Source organism: Carya illinoinensis, chromosome 13, assembly GCF_018687715.1.
Source record: "Carya illinoinensis cultivar Pawnee chromosome 13, C.illinoinensisPawnee_v1, whole genome shotgun sequence".
Taxonomy (NCBI): Eukaryota; Viridiplantae; Streptophyta; class Magnoliopsida; order Fagales; family Juglandaceae; genus Carya; species Carya illinoinensis.
The window spans coordinates 29,592,188-29,611,997 of NC_056764.1; the positions used below are offsets into that span (position 1 = coordinate 29,592,188).

Genomic DNA, 19,810 nt, shown 5'->3' on the forward strand with positions numbered 1-19,810 from the left:
AGAGTAAAAATGCAGTATGATTACAGAAAAGTGAAGAAGATGAGATGCGAATGAAGATGAACTGAATATCTCTTTTATAGAGAAAATTATGATACTGCATCTCTCGTGAAGCAAGAGAAAAGAGATGGAATATAGCTTCATAGCTTTGCGGCGTCTGACAGCACGCCTGACAGCTGCGGTGCCTGACAGCACGCCTGACACCTACAGAGGAGTTGAAAATCCGCGGTGCTTGTCTGATCTTAAAAGGCTGGCCACCGTTTTTATTAAAAAATGAGGTTAGCGGTTTAATGTTGATGAATTCTCCACTAACTGTGTTATTTACAAGAACTCCAGAAGAGTACAACTCTAGAAGAGTAGTGATGAGCAGAAAGATCCAGTTGTGATTATTTTATCAACATGGATCAAGTCCACAGTTAGTTGGATGTACAGATGCAAGTTATCTTTCAGATACACACAAGAAGATCATTACAATTCATGAGAAGAAAGTTGAAATTGATATCAAGAAGGTACGGTCAAGTAAAAATATGGCAGATTTATTCACTAAAGCATTACCAACTGCAACATTTAAGAAGATTATGCAGAACATTGGAATGCGGAGGTTTGAAGACCTGTTATCATGCACTACCAACTGCAACATTTAAGAAGATTATGCAGAACATTGGAATGCGGAGGTTTGAAGACCTGTTATCATGCACTTTTCAGGGGAAGTAATGTTTTGAAGACTTCTGCTGATTGTACTCTTTTTCCTTCGCTAAGGTTTTATCCCACTGGGTTTTTTTTTGCAAGGTTTTAATGAGGCAATCCTAAAGCACTCGGCGATACACATGAATACTGTACTCTTTTTCCTTCGCCATTGGTTTTTTCCCACGGGGTTTTTCCTTGGCAAGATTTTAACGAGGCATATTCTTTAAATATGGTCATCCAAAGGGGAAGTGTTATAAACTATCTTGAATTGTATGACCACATTTATCTAGTCGTCAAATGCATAGTGCATAGTGCTAGCATAGTGAGTTGGTCGATATATGCATAGTGCATAGTACTAGCATAGTGAGTTGGCTGACATATGCATAGTGCATAGTGCTAGCATAGTGCAGCATAGTAAGCTAGCATAGTTCCCTTTGTACGCCTATATATATCATTGAATTTTTTAAGAAATTTATAAGTTTCATAACCTTTCTGAACTCTATCTCTTTCTCTCTCATTTTAAAAGTTTTATAATACGTTATGACTCTCTCTTTTCTATGACTTCATAACATATGTGTATATATATATATATGAATAGTTAAAGTTTCAAGTAAGTTTTGAATCACTTAAATATATAAGCATAGGCTTCAAGTTCGATTAAAAAATATAAAGCAAAAAGCACATACAAAATTTGGTGACGTAGTGGCACACTCTTGCAGGTTAAATCTAGGGGTGAGAATTTGTGTTCTAGTCGTATCAAGTTATGAATATTTGATTATATAGGTCAATTCGAACTTAACTTTTTAGCTAAACATGACAATTTTAAATCTTAAACTGAGCCATTTAGATAATGAGTTGTGTCGTATCACTTATTTTGACATATTTAATAATTAATTAAAAATATGTCAACACATTTCTATAAAAAAAAGAAAAGAAATACGTATACGTCAACATCACTAATAATTTAAACTTGTTTCATGCTAATGAAATTAATATGCATAACCCATTTGACTCGATTAACGTAAATTCACATAAAAGTTAAAATTTATATTTATTAGTAGTCACAATATCTTTTAAAAAATATAAGACTACTTATTAACAAAAAATATTAATATTTTTCAATTTTTAACATATAATAAAACCAATATTACAAATATTACAATAACCAATATGATCATAGGTTTATAATTACAATTCCAATAATAAAAACATAAACATACTTAGAAATATCAATATTACAACTCAACAATAATAAAAATGTGATTTTAAAATAAAATATAAATGCGTCAAAACGGATTAATTTCGAGTTAAGTTGGTCGACCTATTTAAAAATTGTGTTTTAACGAGTCAACCTGTTTTGACTTAAACTTGTTAACATCAAATCTGAACCTATTAATTTTGTATTGTATCACATATTGTCACCTCTATTTTTTTTTTTTGATAGGAAAGAAACCGTTCATTTAACAAAAAATAGATAATTAAATAGAGTTTTTATGGCTTGTAATACATTTGAGGGAACACCATCCCACCACCTCCGTCTTCCACATTCCAAGCTCTTCTAGCTAGCCTATGGAAGCTTCATTGCCCATTCGATTTACATGAATAACATTGCAAATCTGAAACATCTTCATCAGTTTTCTAGTCTCCTGCACCAGAACACATTGATTCATGAAGGAAGCACTGTCTTGATTGATCTCTGAAACCATCACCAAGCAATCATTTCCCAGAATAAGGTTCACAATCTCCATATTTGCAAAGAGCTGAATTCCCAAGTGAGTCTCTTAAAATGATCACAGTCCCAACCTTTTTTTGATCATAGAATAGAGCACCATCCACATTCAGTTTATAAGTCCCAACTGGTGGTGGAATCCATTTACTAGGACTCTGAGATTGAGGAGTCTTGTGTTCTGATAGGCTGAAAAGTCTTGTTGAACGAAAGTACGAAGCCTGCTGGACTTTGGGATTGTCACCTCTAGTTAAATCTTAAAAAACAGAGAATACATGGTATTGTATATTTTAGATACCTCTAATGCATATATGAACCAATTAAACTATACACACACACACACACATATATATATATCACCCATATCAAAAAAAAAAAAAAATATATATATATATATATATCACATTTGTTGATCTGAATATAAAAGAGATGATGGGTATAGCTTTAATTATAAATATATACAAGTAGTGCACGGAACCAAGCTTTCAAGTTAGTTTATTAATCTTATAACCCCTCCATTTTAAAACTAGGTGTGAATCCAACCTCGTCTGAACATGAAGAAAACAGAGTGCAGTGCAGATCATTCATTATTTTGGAAGCTGAAGGCCACTTGGATCGAGTTGGTATCCCAATCAGAGGGCTGCTGCTCTTTAATATTTTTTTTTCTAATCTTTATATATATATATATATATATAGAGAGAGAGAGAGAGAGAGAGAGAGAGAGAGAGAGAGAGAGAGAGAGAGAATATCTTCTAATCGGTGCTTCCGTTTAAGCCTTAAAAACAGCCTCAAATGAATGGTTGCCACATCGTCATTCCATGGTACTTACATTGAACCGCATAACACATGACCCTCCACTTACCAAATGCTCACGGCCTTGCCCAAGAACATCTTCAAATGAGTCTCTCTTCCAAGAATTCCCAAGACCCTCTCTGTCCCAAGACCCTGAATTTATTCATGACCAAGTTCTGTGCCCACCAAGTTCCCTCGCCGTAGTCCTTGCCGCAGTTGCTACACAAAAAAGATTTGTGTGTGTTTTGTTTTGTGGTTTGCTAATTAATTTCAATGGAGAAAAGAAAGTATTTTCAAAATCTTCTATTGGCTACGAAAGCTACCAAACCTCTTCGATGGTGAATGCTCATGGTACTTCGTGAGGACTGAGGAGTGCTATTTTTGGAGGTTTAAATTTGTAGATTCACATATGGGGTTAGATTTGTAAAAGGCTGATTTTTTTTTTTTGTTTGGAAAAGAAAATAAAAGAAAGTCAGGAATTGGTAACGAAATTTTTCTTGTGAAAATCTATCAGTTAAAATTCCTTTTTTCCTTTTGTTTTAATTTGATATAAGCACTAGTCTCAAACACTTTGAAGCTTCTCCGACAGTGGTTGAAGGAAGGATTTTTTCATAGATTTCCATGCCATGGATACTACGGCGAGAAAAACTTTCTTTTCTCCAAATGAATGGCGGCTGTGGCGACAAAACTTGTTGGGTGACAGAATTACTTGGTGGGCGACAGAACTTTGTGCAGCGACGTTGTTGTTCGGTTGTGGTGGCGACAAAACTGGTATCGTGCGGTCACTGCGGTGGTCTGGAATTTGCTACGGGTTTCAAAGTTGATGCTGCTATACTTTGCTAGATCTTCACTTATGTTGATTTTATCGAATGTGAAGAGTTTCATAATATGTAGTGTAGTATTACTAACGTGGCTAGCTATTATTGGCGGCTGTTAAATGCCTAAGAACGGAATGACCGTTTTGAAGAGGAACTTATATATATATATATAGTAATTCTACGTATAGTCAAGAAATGTGTAAAAGTTGTGCAATTATTTTAAAAAATAGTAGGGTTCACGTTTAAAAGGTTATTTTTTTTTTTTTATTTAGATTTCGTATTAATTTATTTTTTTTAAGAAATTGTGCAGTATTTATATAATCACGATGGTAAATATTATATATATATATAAAGTGTTCGCAGGCAGCATTCCTTAAGGGCAACATGTGCCTTTCACTTTTGTTGACATTGACATTCAAAATAGACTTTCTTGTGGTGATTACCGGCAGCTAATCGTCAAACCATTGCAAAGAATTAAGGTCACAATCCACCTTTTTTTTTTCCCCTACTGTTCATCTTTAATTTCTCTTCAAAGCGTTTTAGAGCGACCAGGCATTGAAAATGCATGTATTTTGTAGAATGATGCTCACAATTTTTCATGAGTAGGTTATGTACAAATTCACAAGTGATGACTCCTATTTTTTCTTGAGCAAAGCTACGTACAGTCCTAATTTGAAAATTGCAATACAGACATTGACAATTTTATTTTTAAAATTTTTTAAAATTATTAAAATATCTATCTTAAAATAATTTTTTTCTCTTTTAATAAAAGACATGCACATGCAGTCGCAAAATAAGAATTGCACATAGAATTTCTTTTTTTTCTCAAAGTGGTAGATTCTATTGATTGGGAACAAAAAATAAAAAGAAAAAGATTACAGATTGAGAGTTGTTTAATTAAGTTATACCCACACTTTCACATCATAAACCCAAGAAGATATTAATCACTTTTCTTGCTTTTCTTTCTTTAAAGCAAATATATATATACACACACATATATTAATGGGTGTATTATGAAATTGTTGAAAGTGTAAAACATAAATAAATGTTGAGGATGCCCTTTTGGTGGAAAGCATTGTAATTGGGGTCCCAAATGTCCTAGCTAGTCATATATGTTCCTTAAGGCGTACCTAGTGCATTATTGAAAACTCACTTTTCCCTTAACGCACTATGGGTGATGCTAGACCTACCGAGGTAAGCCACTCAAAGTTCTCACTAGATGTGCAATTTTCTTTCGTTTTTATTTTTCAAAAATTTAAAAACCCTTCAAACGTTTAAAAAAAATCAAAAACTTATTAAAAAAACACTTCCTTAACAATTAAGTTAAAAAAACAAAAAACAAAAATAAATCAATATAAAAAGTCGGTGAAAATCCTCGATAAAAGTAGTGTTTTCCATGCACTAAACATTCATTTTATTTTTAATTATTTAAAATTTTATTTGACACCATTACATATTCCTCAAAAATAATAAAATTAGGATTATAAGGAAAAGTTTAAAATTAAATATCTTCTTACAAATTAAGAATATCAAATTCTTATTTCCGTTGTGTGAAAAATATGTACTCTACACATACTAACTTGAAGAGATAAATTTTCTAATTTAAAACGATTCATATGGTTATAATTTAATTATTAGGTATAGAACAAACTTGATTTTTCATGAACTTATTATATAATAATTGAAATTATACCATTTAATTTTTTTTTTTAAATAATGCTTTAGGTGGAAAATCCCAAGGATTCCATCAATTCCACATTATTAATCTCAAGTCGTAAAATCGAGACCTTAAAAATAAAGCTAAAAACCCAAACTTTTAGATACTGTTTGGTCATAAAGAAATTTCATCTCAAACACAAAATTCTCATCTTATCATTAAAATTTTTTCAAATCCCCATACAAAATATAATAAACAATTTAACTTTTTTCTTACTTTTTCAAATCCAAAAATAATAATAATATTAAAATATAATATTAAAATATTAAGACTCAAAATTCAAGTCTTAAACTATTTAAGATATAAATATATAAAAATTCTATATACAGTTATTTTTATTTTTTATACATTGGCAGAGGAGGGCCGAATTCATAATCTCAATTTTGGAGATGTGGGTCTCGTGCCAATAGGCTATAGGTTGTTAGCAATATGTGTAGTTACTTTTATATATTCCTTAGTACTTAGCTAATGTAATTGGTTACATTACTTTTATTTTAATATAAAATAAATGTTAAGTTCTACCACGCCAATAGAGTACGCAAAAATGACTGTATGTAACAAAATTGATAAATATATTAAAATATATATATTATGTGATAAAAATAACTTTTTTTTTAAAAAAAAAAAATTAATAGATCCGAATCCAACTTAGATGGTAGGATCATGATCAGCATAATTAATAGATACATTTAATTTATTAATCTGATATTTATAATCAGATTTTAAACCTAAAATAAATCAGGCCCCCATCTCACACGCAAGTTTGTAAATGCTGACAGTAAATGCCATCGCTGTCACGGAATCGCGACAACAAAAAAGCCGCAACGTCCCCACGTCTCGTGAGCCTGCATGGACGAAACCGGATTTCACCGTCATAGTCGCCTTTATAAGCTGGCTACTGCAGCAGCTCACAGGCGCCACAACAGCCGGTCACGAGCTTTCCCTCGTGCTTCGCTATACCGCTAACCAGACACCCATACTCTCTCTCTGTAGATCTCTCTCTTCATCGACTTCAGGAAAAGATCAGCTTCGCCAACAATGGCCGTCAAAGAGTTTTTCTCTATGCTCTTCATCTTCCTGGTCTTGCTCCGCCATAACCAAACTTATGCGAGTCCGATCAAAACCATTGTCGTGCTCGTGATGGAGAATCGATCCTTCGACCACATGCTGGGCTGGATGAAGAAGCTCAACCCCCAAATCAATGGCGTGGACGGCTCTGAATGGAACGCTCTCTCCGTCAAGGACCCCAACTCGAAGCGCATCTTCTTCGACAACCAGTCACACTTCGTGGACCCAGATCCCGGCCACTCTTTCCAGGCCATTCGTGAACAAATCTTTGGCTCCAATGACAGCTCCGCCACCCCTGCTCCCATGAACGGCTTTGCTCAGCAGGCCTACTCAATGGACAATACTATCAACATGTCTCGGAGTGTCATGAATGGCTTCCTCCCCGACATGGTTCCTGTGTACAAAGCTCTGGTCTCTGAATTTGCGGTGTTCGACAGGTACAGAATATTATACGGACCTTAAAACATGTCATAAAAAGCATAGCTTTCAAGCTTCGAAAACTGATCATGTTTCATCATGAGTACCATCCACGTCGGTTGCGCCATATTTGAAAATAAACTTTACCACCAATCAGAACTTATTACTGCTCGATTTTCTTGCTCTTCATTTCTGGGAAATTCAATGATAGAAAATCAAAACTGCAGTGAAGGTGATGCATTTTAATTAGGATTTTAAAGAATTAGGAACTCAACACGCAAGGATTTAATTTTTTACCCATGCCAAAAAAAAAAAACAATTTATTTGATTAAATATTTATTTTTTGAGAATTATTTTCATAATTTCTTCCATACCCATTTCGTTCCAAAAATTCAGAAAAATATAAAGGAATTAGAAAAGAATAGGATTACCGATCGCTAATTTGGCATATTCCCAAGTACTTGTTGATCCTATATATGAGAAAATTTATTTATTTTCTCAGCTTATTTTATGTTTCACGTCGAGAATTTATTTATTCAAAACAGATGGTTTGCTTCCATGCCGAGTTCAACACAGCCAAACCGGCTTTTCGTGCACTCGGGGACTTCAGCAGGAGCAACCAGCAACGTTGCGGCGCTTCTGGCAAAAGGATACCCACAAAGAACCATCTTCCAGGACCTCGATGACGCCGGAATATCCTTCGGAATATACTTCCAAAATCTCCCCACCACTCTGTTTTACAGGAACCTGAGGAAGCTCAAGTACCTGGACAACTTCCACCAGTACGACTTGTCGTTCAAGAAAGACGCCAAGGCCGGGAAGCTCCCGGGCTACGTCGTGGTGGAGCAGCGTTACTTCGACCTCAAAGGGGCACCGGCCAACGACGACCACCCGTCGCACGATGTGTATCAGGGGCAGGTGTTCTTGAAGGAAGTGTACGAGACGCTGAGGGCGAGCCCGCAGTGGAACCAGACGCTCTTGGTGATCACGTACGACGAGCATGGCGGGTTTTACGATCATGTGCCTACGCCGGTGCGCGGGGTTCCGAGTCCGGACGGGATCGTCGGGCCGGAGCCGTTTTACTTCAAGTTTGACCGATTGGGAGTCAGGGTCCCTACCATAGCGGTCTCGCCTTGGATCGAAAAGGCCACTGGTATGAACTTGGTTCTTATCACCATCTCTCTCTCTCTCCTCAAAATTAATGAAGACTTCAAAACATTGTTTTGTTGCACTAATTATTTATATATATATATTTTAGTCATAAATAAAATACATAAAAATAATTTGATAAATGAATGTAATTTTATATATTATAAAATTAATTTTATTATAAGATAAATTTAATAAATTATATAAAATTATATCAATTTATAAAAGAATTTTTATGTAAATTCTTTAAAGTTATAACAGCATGTAATTGTGTGTTGTAAAAACTCAAAAGAAGAAAGATTAATTTTAATAATTTAATTAATTGTTTTTATAATTTGGATCTTTTCAAGGATTATCACTAAAAAAAAAAATGACAGTTTCTTAAAAAATAAACAGATATTTATGCATTTAGTTTAAATCCCTTTTAGTTATTGTTACATCTAATCTAATGGTTGTCAACATCACCGTCAAACCATATCTGAACTGAAGGTAAATTCCTCATTTGCATTACTTAAAAATATCTCTATGAACTACAGACAGCCAGACAGGTACGTACCCTTAGTTTAAAGGGTGGGACAGGGATTAATAATTTGTCCCAGAATTTTCATTTTCTCGGTCCTATCCTCTTGTCCTAATCTGGCTCAAATATCTTCGCTCGGTTGCCTTTATGTCTTGCTTTCAAAAAAAGCAAAAGTCACGTCGAAGCTGCCTTTTTCACACTGTTTTTTAAAACAGAAGCTGCTACCCGAAGGTGGAAAGGGGGCCACTTTTTTTCGTTTTTCTCTCTGTTGTCAATATGCAGTGTGAAATCCTAGTCAGATTACGAGGGTTCTGTTTTTTTTAACAACTTAAAGCCAAGTTGCACCTCTCCTTGGCCAACACCAACTGACTATTTCTTTCCCTTTTTAACTTGTATTTTGTTTGCTAGTTTATATGACTTGTGATGATGATGATGTTACAGTTGTTCATAGGCCCAATGGATCTCCTTTTCCGACTTCAGAATATGAACACTCATCCATTCCAGCAACAGTGAGGAAGCTTTTCAACCTTTCCTCTCCCTTTCTAACCAAGAGGGATCAATGGGCTGGTACCTTTGAAGGTATTGTACAAAAAAGGACTGAACCCAGAACAGATTGCCCTGGTTAGTCACACTTGCCCCTATTTTCAGAATCAATTAGAGAAGACTATAATGCATGGGAAAAAACCGAGAAAGAAACCCAGAATTTCTCTAACACAATGTTTTGTTATGCTATTTGAATAGAGCAACTGCCTACTCCTGTCAAGGTCAGGAATACTGAGGCTAATGAAAATGCCAAGCTTAGTGAATTCCAGCAAGAGCTATTACAACTGGCGGCGGTCCTAAAAGGAGATAATACCTTCACAAGTTACCCAGAAAAGATAGGGAAAGACATGAATGTCAAGCAAGGGACAGAGTATGTTGATGATGCAGTGAAACGCTTCTTTGAGGCTGCGCTTTATGCTAAGAAAATGGGAGTAGATGGAGAACAAATTGTCCAAATGAGGCCCTCCCTCACTACAAGGCCATCAAAATCTTCAAGCAAAAGCCCTTGAGAGAGAGAGAGAGAGAGAGAGAGAGAGAGAGAGGGGGGGGGGGGGGGGGGGGGGGGGGGGGGGGGGGGGGGGGGGGGGGGTTGAAGACTTTAAAAAGGGTAGTGTATATGGGTAAAAATGTGCAGAACTCTATTGTTTCTCTGATTCTATACAGATTCAAAGGGGGGGAAAAAAAGGAATAGACAACTGACTTATCAAAAGTGCAAATGTTAATAATGCAGTTCCGGCGCCTAGATTTTACTACACAAAGTTGAGCACATATCTAATTAAGCCAAGTCTAAGCGAGCAAGGGGTAGCAGTGACTTCGGCCAAAATCACATCTTAATTTAGAGAAATCCTATTTATGATCTAGAATGGTGGACATATCATCCATGTTGCTGACATGTGAGATTGAAAAGATTTATAGCCAATTCCTACCATGTTTATAGTGTAAAGAGTGTTTCATCCACACAACTTGCTGGTAAAGGGATCCCATCCCATAACCTAATGGTAGATAATTTAAGCCCCCTTTTGGCAGCTAAAATCTGAGGTGAATAACGCCTTGCCAAAGACATTTGAGAACTTGCCACCTCAGTATTTACATTAAATAGTCTCAAACTTGCATGTGTATGTAACTTTTTCTTTCCTTTCTATCATTTTTTTTCCCTTTTGGTAAACACTACTCTGTTTCTTTCTTTAAGACAATTTATAGTCCTAGACTCCTAGTAGAATCTGTGCATAATAAGATGGAGCTTTTAGCATCTTATGCCATGAGTGCTTACAGGATCCTTGTAACAAGGGGGCCTCAACAGTTTTAACTGTCGAGCACCCAATATATTCAACCGCCAACTTACAAATAAGAAAAGTTCACTAACAACTTTCATTTGTTCATAAATTGTTTCCTCATCAAAGCTGCTGGTTCAAACTAAAACCTCATATGGTAAATCTCGTGTATACAAAAAGAATTGTTGTCCTTCATATTTATAGGTCAGATTTTTTTTTTCCTTGCAAAAAATATATCCATTGGTTGATTCATCAAGCAACTCCTTTTCTTTACCTATACTCTTTGTTTTGTTATCTATAATTTGTGTCGACGATTCTCTCCATGGCACCGCTGATATCTGTACCAATATAAGGATCCATGGGTTTTATCTTACTTCTAGGTCTCGGCCAGTAGTTAATGTGTCCCACCCAGGAATATTTGCTGTAGCCTCATTCACCAATTTTACGAGTCTTACCTGCAAACATGGAGAGAGAGAGAGAGAGAGAGAGAGAGAGAGAGAGAGAGAGAGAGAGAGAGAGAGAGAGAGAGAGAGAGAGAGAGATCAGATAAGCTGTATTCAAATCTATGGTGGGCAAAAGAAAACACAATATAAAAGGATAAAAAAATCTGTGCAATTTCAAAAAAGAAAAAAATAACCTGTGGAATTTCACCAAGTACTAAAATACATACGTGGCAGTAGATTTGTAAATTCATCAATGAAATGAAAATATTGTTTGATGCTTGTATATTACTGGTGAAATATTAATGCCATAGTCAAAGCATTGTATGGAGATTGGCTAGCAAAACCACAATGGCAATATTAGGGATAAATAAAGGCATTTTCTTTTAAGGAATCTCACAATTCAGTCCCCAAAATAGACATGAGCGACTTGGATCCCCTCTGTGTGCTCTTAAAGAGTGCAGTGCGATACTTGACTCGGGCCTTCACAATTCAGTCCCTAGAATAGACCATGAGGCGGAACCACGATACTAGGCTTGGGTCCTACAGAATACCATATGTTGCCTTGCTACATCTGTATGTACGTATTATTTCTTATATACTAGTATGAATATATTTAAAAGCAAAAGGTGGCTCAAATCTACCAGCTAAGTTACTGTCATAAAGGCAAAGTAGAAAACACAATCCTCGTATCCTTCAGACCTTCCTTTGTTTTCAACTAATCAACATCTCAAATACTGTTATCTGCATTACCCAGGAGATCCCAGCAGTGGAGAACATCAGTTCCTAGTAACATAGCAAAGTATCCACTTTTATACTGTTCTTCCTCCAGAACCATATTGCACATCCCATATACGACCAAAATGAATGAATTGAGATGGTATTTGAAATTATAATCTAGAATATATATACTATTATCTGCATCACCCAAGAGATCCCAGAAATGGAGAACATCAGTTCCTAGTAATATAGCAATGTATCCACTTTTATACTGTTCTTCCCCCAGAACAATATAGCACATCCCAATATATGATGAAACTGAATGAATTGAGATGGTATTTTGTTAAGTATCATCTTGACTATGTCTACAACTTTATTTTGCCAATCATCTTAAAGGAACCAATAGGGAGAAAAAAAATATTGTCCACCATTCTTGATTTCTACTGCACCTCTTAGTAGGTTTCAAACCCATATGAAGTTTTGACTGATTGGAAGAGAAAAAGAATGAAAGGAACTTGTAGGATTCCCAATAGATTCTTTGATCTCATTTGGAAGCAGAGGATTTTTTTTTTTTTTCACACATCTATATCCATGTACTATATAATTTTAAAAGCATTAAATTTTACTCTTATGAAGCCACATCATCTACTATCTTATTATATTATTATTCAATTAAAAAATTTCTCCCATAAAGCCACATAATCCTTTAGTTAATTTTATTTGAAATTAGTAGACCTTCAGTTTTTTAACGCATGACTTTTTGGTTTGGTAAGAAGTTAAAGAGAAAAATGAACCTGAGAAAGAGTAAAAGACATAGTAACTTCATTACTTGATGATGTTGCGGAAAAAAAGGGTTCAAAAAGATGAGCTTCCCAGCTCTTTTCTTTTTTTGCTGGTAGAGGTCAATCTAAAACATTTCATATAGCTTTAAAAAGCTTTTTTTTATAAGTACATATACTACACATGATCTAAGGCAGAAGGCTGAGAAAGGTATTCTTTAAAAATCTTAAACATTTAAAACAATGTTAAACAATTAGATAAATGCTATTTATTTCTAAAAAAATATCTTACACTTTCTTGTACATATTGAGGATCTGTCCGATTCTATAAAGCAGCCAAGACATTGAGGAATATCCAAATGAGTTTTGCTAAGTACAAGCAAAGTTGCTTACTAATCTGCATATTAATACTGATTCCTTCATATTCAAAATTTAAATTAGCACTGCTTTCAATAAAATCTACTTTTTGACCAATCACATTAGATTGGTGCACATATTAGTGCGCAATTATGCTTGCAACTAGATTTTTTCTATCCAAAATCCCAAACAGGAATTTAGGGAATTGTTCTATTTAGACCTCTCTTATAGTTGTAATTTCTTAATCTCACTTATAATGTAATCTAAATTATCTGTGCGTTAGGCATGTAACAATGTTTAACTACGATATTATCCACTTAAAAACAGGTCTTTCATTGTAAGATCATTAACAAAGCAGTTGACTAAGCAAATAAAGCTACTTTTGGAGGCACCTTGTCATGTCAAATACCCTTTCTATATAAACAAAACGTCGTCCCTTTTTAACATATGATTATCCTTGGCATGTCAAATACCCTTTCTATATAAACAAAACGTCGTCCCTTTTTAACATATGATTATCTGAGTTAGCCTCAAATATCTTGCTTTTGGAGAACCTGCCTTTCATCCTTTTTTCACCGACATCACATACCTTCACCTAATGGCATAGAGAGAAACCATCAGTTCAGTAAGAGTCTATAGCCTCCACAAACTTCAAAAACTAGTGGAGCTCCCTCATGAATAACATGTCATTTACCCATAGATGCACCTCTGCTCCTCAAGTTGCATCCCACTCAAGTTGCAATGGATTGCATTTCATCAAGGGATTGCTTGGTAATTTCTATAAGTAGGACTAACATTAAGGCTGGTTTAAATCTTGATGCATTTTTGGCAGAATCACCATTTGAGTCTGCATTGACGATTGAAGCTAACGCCCTGAAAGACAAGGCTAGAAGGGACAAGCATGTATCATAGCTAGTTGGGTTTCAAAATTTGAAAGAGGGGATCAGGAACTTGGGTTTTTGATTGACATCTATCAGGTCAACGCTGTTGGATCATCCAACCCTGTAACCAACGATGGCCCAGCAGGCGTCAGTTTCTTAATGTTTGGAACCATACCTAGCTGTCAGAATGCAGAAAACTGACTGATGTTGGTTAGTTTTGAGTTGCCAACATCAAGGAAATTGGGTTTTGTGGGTCAGATGCTCAACCCAAATTAGATCTGGTTAATAAATGAATAAAGTTACAAGTTAACTTCACGTTCCAAATTAAAGCCTATACGAATACAGTATTGGTTCAAGTTATTAAACTCTATTTTTTCCTAATTTCTAATAACAGGGGTATTTCTATTTGTTTATGAAACTTAATTTTTTACGACACTTATAAAAAAAAAAAAAAAAAAAAAATTCTATGACTTCCAAGGTTTTCACTTTCTCATTTCATAGGCAGTAATACTTAAAATAACACTTATGGGCATTAGCAGCGAACATTTTTTTTATAGGTCAGAGATTTAGGCAAACATAAAACCAGAAGTTTAAGATTTAACTAACACAACAAAAATCATTCTAGTGATAGAACAGTTGGATGTTACATTCATCAAAGCAATAAAATTCAGCTATGAAGAAGGTATTAATACACATGGGCTTTGAGTATAAGAATCCAGCAACTTAAGCTCAGAATTTTGATATGGTGTAATACATGATCAGTAACTTCAGTTCAAGGAATGTGCTTCTTAAAATCATTATTGCAGGTTTTTAAACGCCATCATAATGATAATTTAAGGGGCAAGTTATATCTAAACATGAAGTTGACAATGGAATACATCCTTGACATAACTGGCTCTAGTTTCTCCAATACTTAACAGAGAAAAAATTAGTAATGGACTTACCACACTTTCCGGAACTCCTGGAGGGGGTAAGGAGAGATTTCTAGGTAGAGGACTAGTAAGATATGATCTCTTGTCAAAACGCCATTCCCCTATCTTCCCATATGTTAATTCTCCCTGGATGATTACCAACTTGGAATAAACAACTAAAGGAAAAATGATTAAGTGAACAAGAACTCATTATAAACAATGAATAAATAAAGTTTAAATAACACCTTCCCCATAAACTATTACCATTTTCTCATTGACACCTGTAAACTTTCACACTGCAACTTGAACCCAGGTTATTGTCAGGTTCCCCCCTCCATCATGTAAAATGGATGGAAAAACACTTGCATCAGGGTCATTTGTGTCGTATTACATGTTTTTCCATCCGAGTTGATGACTTCATTGAATGGAGGGGGCAAAAAGACATTGAAACTTCAAACTAGGATTCAAGTTACTCTTAAGTCATAGGAAAAGTTTCTATGCGTTTGAAAGGAATGGTAGTAACAATTACAATTAAACAATCAGATTTCTATGATTATATGATAAGCCAGAGAGAGAGAGAGAGAGAGAGAGAGAGAGAGCTGCTCACCTTTGAATTATAATCACATCCATAAGTATAATGGATGATGAAATTCTTTCCGACTTCCAAATCCCATGGAGGCTGGAAGCTCACAATGAGGTATGTTAATGCCAATCAATGACTTAACAAAATAGAGAATACAAAAATGATCTTCAAGCATCATTCATACCTGCAGCATAAAGTCTTTACGAAGAATATGCCTCACACCATGCAATGCAGATGCTACAGCATATGCATACCTTAAGTTGGAAACAAAAAACAGAAAAACAAAAGGTAACAACATCACAAGATAAATCAGCAATGCCATGAAAAACACCCCAGTTGAAATGACTTTCCAGTTAAGTTCTGAATTAGTGGATGCAGCCAAAGGGAGTGGTGATGCCCATCCACTAATTAAAACTAATATTAGATCCACTCACATTTCAAGCACCCATCCAAAAGTCTTATCTGTCTCTGGATCATCTTTCATTCTCAACGAAACATTCACCCATGTGGGAGCAATTTCCTCCAGCAATGACTGAAGCACATAATTTAATGAACACCATATTACAAGGCAATCGAAGTGAATGCAAAAAGGTCTGGTTGATGACAATGCAAGTATAACACTGCTAATGATGACAAAATATTAGTTTGTTTAGCAACACTACTAGAATTAACTCTTCTTTTTCTTCTACTAAAATTTTGTAATAATATTTTGAACCTTCTTAGGTTTATGAAAACATGCTCTCAATTGCTTCTGAGAATTCAAACAAACATCTTTACAAATTGCTTAATGAAAAATGCAGGGTCAGGTCAGTACACAAGCCACAATAGTGATAAAGAGATTTTACCTTTTTTATAATTACAGGAGAATTGCCAATTGGATCAATATCAGTCACAGGACCATTCCCCTTGGGATAAAATTTCCGAAGTATTTTCTCATGCTCAGTTGGTTTAATGTAGAAAAAAGGATACCCTGCTGGTTGGATTCCATCTGCCAAGTTAGGTAAAGGCTTTAAAAATATATGGTCAGGCTCTGCCATTAGAATATATCTGCATTAACCACATAACTCAACAGCTTTCAGATTCTCATCCCCTAAAAGAGCAAACAATTTAGGAGAATATAAGTTTGAAAACTCACTCTTCTTCAATTGTTGCTTTCTCCAGCCATTGCACAAAAGCCCAAGGTCTATTCAGAACAACATAACCCTGGATTTGACACTAAATTTGAATAAAAAGACTTCCTATATAGTCAAATAGGATTCTATGATTGCTGAAATTCAACCTCGATAGAAAATAGAAAAAGAGAAGAAGAAGATAAAAAACTAATAGTGCAGAAACTGATATGTACTTGCTTTATACTACCAGTTATGTCAATACTATCTCCCAATGAAAAGAGAAACTTACCAACCTCTTGAGGTCTAGTGAGTTTATGAGTGTCAGATTGGATTCTAGCATTGATGTTAGTATTTTAGTATTATTCAGCTCATTGTAAGCAGCAAAACTGGTATAGGTGCTTAAAAAATTATAAAACCAGTACCAGCAATTCATAATCCATTATATCATCCAAGTGACGCTAATCTGCCTGTATACTACAAGCAAATTTTCAAGTAATGGTTTCAAACTTTCAATTACTTTTGTTAAATTAAAATTTGAACTCTCGGTAACATGCTCACAAAGAAACCCAAGAAATACCTAATTCTTTTTCCAACTCCCAAAACATCTTACCCAAGAAAAACCTAAATTAGTAAAGGCCAGGGTCAATTTAATACATGCAAATATATTTTAAGGCATGAAAACAACTATATCATGGGAAGGGCCATGAAGCCCCATTTCAAATGGATGAGACTGAAACAAACTAGATATTTGGTCTTCTTCCATATAATCTGAAGTTCTTATGAAATCATAAGGTTATCATGTGACAAAAAAGTCATAAATTCTTGCAATAAACCTTACTATCAAACTCAAAAGACAAGTAGAATATAAAATCAACCCAAAATCCAACGATCCTTTATTCCTCATTCGAATAACATAGAGCCCAAGAGAAATCCTCTGCTTCATTCCGAAAAATTAAGAGTCTGCCACTTTTTCATATATTTTTAGGCAATATTAATTGGAGGTACTAATGTACCACCAATCCTTTATTTCTCATTCGAATAACATAGAGCCCAAGAGAAATCCTCTGCTTCATTCTGAAAAGTTAAGAGTCTGCCACTTTTTCATATTTTTTTAGGCAATATTAATTGGAGAACAGGTACTAATGTACCACCATCATTATGCTCACAATGGGATTTAGATACTTGGAAACACTTATTTTCCTTATCCATATATGAGAACTTGGGAATGGCTGAAGACACGTTGTCCAAAAGTTTCTAAACTTATAGGCATATAGCATACAAGCTTTACAATCATACACACTTCTTTCTCTCCAAAATCCGTTTTCAATGAAACAAATGAAGTGATAGACAATGTGTAGCATACAATACGTTCTAGTTAGAAATTCATGCAAACATTAGAAACAAACTGAGGAAAACTTCTATGTTAATAAACACATTTCAAAACTACGTGGTTGGAAACCCTTTCCGGATTACGCTAGTTAAAAAAAAATGTCTTCTACTGCTAATTAAAAAAGAGTCTTCTAAATTACAATAATGATGATTTGATTAATTTTAAAAAGAAAAGCCAACTGAGATACAGCATTTTTAAGATTCTCACCCGATCCAAGCCCTCGGGAAGAGGATCAACCACAAAAGTGGGAATCTCCTCCATCAACTTGTCTGGACTACCAGTATGCAAAACTCGGGTAAAGTTTCCCATGTCAGAACCAGGCATGTCTTTTACCTTCTTATACCAGTAGTACATAATCCGACACTGCCATTGGCTATAAGGTGTATCGGTTGCTGTAACGGCAACATGATACTTTGAACTCAAATCCTCTGATCTTTTCACCTTCTCAGGTATCCGAATAACAGGATCAACCCAGTCCAATCCATCCACAACCCAACTTCCTGAATTGGAAGCTTTGTTGTGTATTATCATAGTTAACAAGAGTACCGGTGCCAAAAGCACCAAGAGTACCGGATACGCACGTCCCATATTTTTCCTTCCGATCATCTTCAAGTCTTACTATAGTAACATCAAAATACAAATCCTTAAAACTCAACTATCCACAATTCTTCTATCGATGAGTCTTTGAATACAAAGCCGTTAATTCCTTCAAAACCCTTCAAGTTCACAGCTTCAATATACAATGGACATAAAGACCGGCCTTTATGTAAATTCTTAGCTAGTCAATCACAAACCCAGAAAACCGCAAGCACGAATTCTGCATTACAATTACAAGAAGGTTATGATAAGTCAACGTGATAGAGAAAAAAATAAGAATAAACATTGATTCTCAAAGCAAGAAAAAAAAAATCTGCCTTTTTCCATTAGTTAATAATAATAACAAATAATAAAACAACAGCAAACCATCCCCTATGTCCGAATATCAAGTAAAATGATGAATCATACATACGGAGGAATTCGGACGTCTATCACGTTCACACAACAGATCTGAGACTTTACTTCGAAGAAAAACGAAAAGGGCACACCTAAAACTCTATTCAGAACAGAAACATAACAGCCAGAGAGAGAGAGAGAGAGAGAGAGAGACAGACAGAGAAGGAAAGCAATTAAACCAAATAAATGGGATTTCGTTGTAAAACTGACATATCTTAAAAGCGGAATAAATGTGCAGAACAGAAAAAGGAGCAATACCAGAACAGAGTGCGCAGAGTTTCGGCGAAATAAATATTTTGGGTCTGGTTGTCAACGCCTACTAGAAAACGCGGAGGTTTGAAAACTTTAGCATTTGAATATTCGCAATTTCGCAGAATGACTTCAGACTTCAAGTTCGAAGGTCTTCCCTGGTAATTTGGTGGAAGCTGATGTGGTCGCCAATGATATCATGGTATATACATGAACAGAGTCAGACAGGGCAAGCGGATTGACCACGATCGCGAGGAGACGCTGCGATAAGGACATCTTGGAGGCCTTGGCCTGTCTTCTCTCCACCATTTCTATCCATATATATTTACGGAGTAATGTTATTCACGTGTCACCGTCTTATTTAAGTTTTATTATATATAATGTAACATATTTATCATTATTTAATAAAATAAATAATTATTTAATAATAATAAATATCTCTTATCTTATTTAATAAAATATAAATAAAATAATAATATAATATATAAAATTTTTCTCATTTTTCTTCTGTTTCTACTACCGTTTTCTTTTCTTCAAAAGCAATTCATACCTTTTGTTCTTATCCGCTCTCATGAATTAAAAAGAGTTTTATTACTTACAAATAAATTCGCGTATCGATCTAAATATTAATATTATTGTCTTCATATTTAAAATTTAAATTAATATTATTTTTATTAAAATTTAATATTT

At 34.9% G+C, this 19,810-nt stretch overlaps 2 protein-coding genes across 5 annotated transcripts; one reads left to right on the forward strand and one right to left on the reverse strand.

Annotated features, from left to right (window-relative positions):
• Positions 1 to 6,558: 6,558 nt before the first annotated feature.
• LOC122291821 (non-specific phospholipase C2) lies at positions 6,559 to 10,143 on the forward strand. The gene is made up of 4 exons (XM_043099815.1): positions 6,559 to 7,242; positions 7,768 to 8,375; positions 9,333 to 9,512; positions 9,633 to 10,143. The coding sequence occupies exons 1-4, from the start codon at positions 6,776 to 6,778 to the stop codon at positions 9,941 to 9,943; spliced, it is 1,566 nt and encodes a 521-aa protein (XP_042955749.1). The 5' UTR covers positions 6,559 to 6,775; the 3' UTR covers positions 9,944 to 10,143.
• Positions 10,144 to 10,711: 568 nt separating this feature from the next.
• On the reverse strand, positions 10,712 to 19,422 carry LOC122291823 (hydroxyproline O-arabinosyltransferase NOD3-like). Of its 4 annotated transcripts, none has more exons than XM_043099816.1 (9): positions 19,130 to 19,420; positions 18,086 to 18,695; positions 16,512 to 16,579; positions 16,222 to 16,423; positions 15,811 to 15,908; positions 15,561 to 15,630; positions 15,401 to 15,472; positions 14,827 to 14,940; positions 10,712 to 11,160 (listed from the first exon to the last, which is right to left on the reverse strand). In XM_043099816.1, the coding sequence occupies exons 2-9, from the start codon at positions 18,482 to 18,484 to the stop codon at positions 11,071 to 11,073; spliced, it is 1,113 nt and encodes a 370-aa protein (XP_042955750.1). In that variant the 5' UTR covers positions 18,485 to 18,695; positions 19,130 to 19,420; the 3' UTR covers positions 10,712 to 11,070. The 4 variants fall into 4 exon arrangements, with proteins under 4 accessions (XP_042955750.1, XP_042955751.1, XP_042955752.1 ...); XM_043099817.1 differs by lacking the exon at positions 19,130 to 19,420 and adding an exon at positions 18,888 to 19,116; XM_043099818.1 differs by lacking the exon at positions 19,130 to 19,420 and adding an exon at positions 18,884 to 19,116.
• Between the last annotated feature and the right edge of the window lie 388 nt (positions 19,423 to 19,810).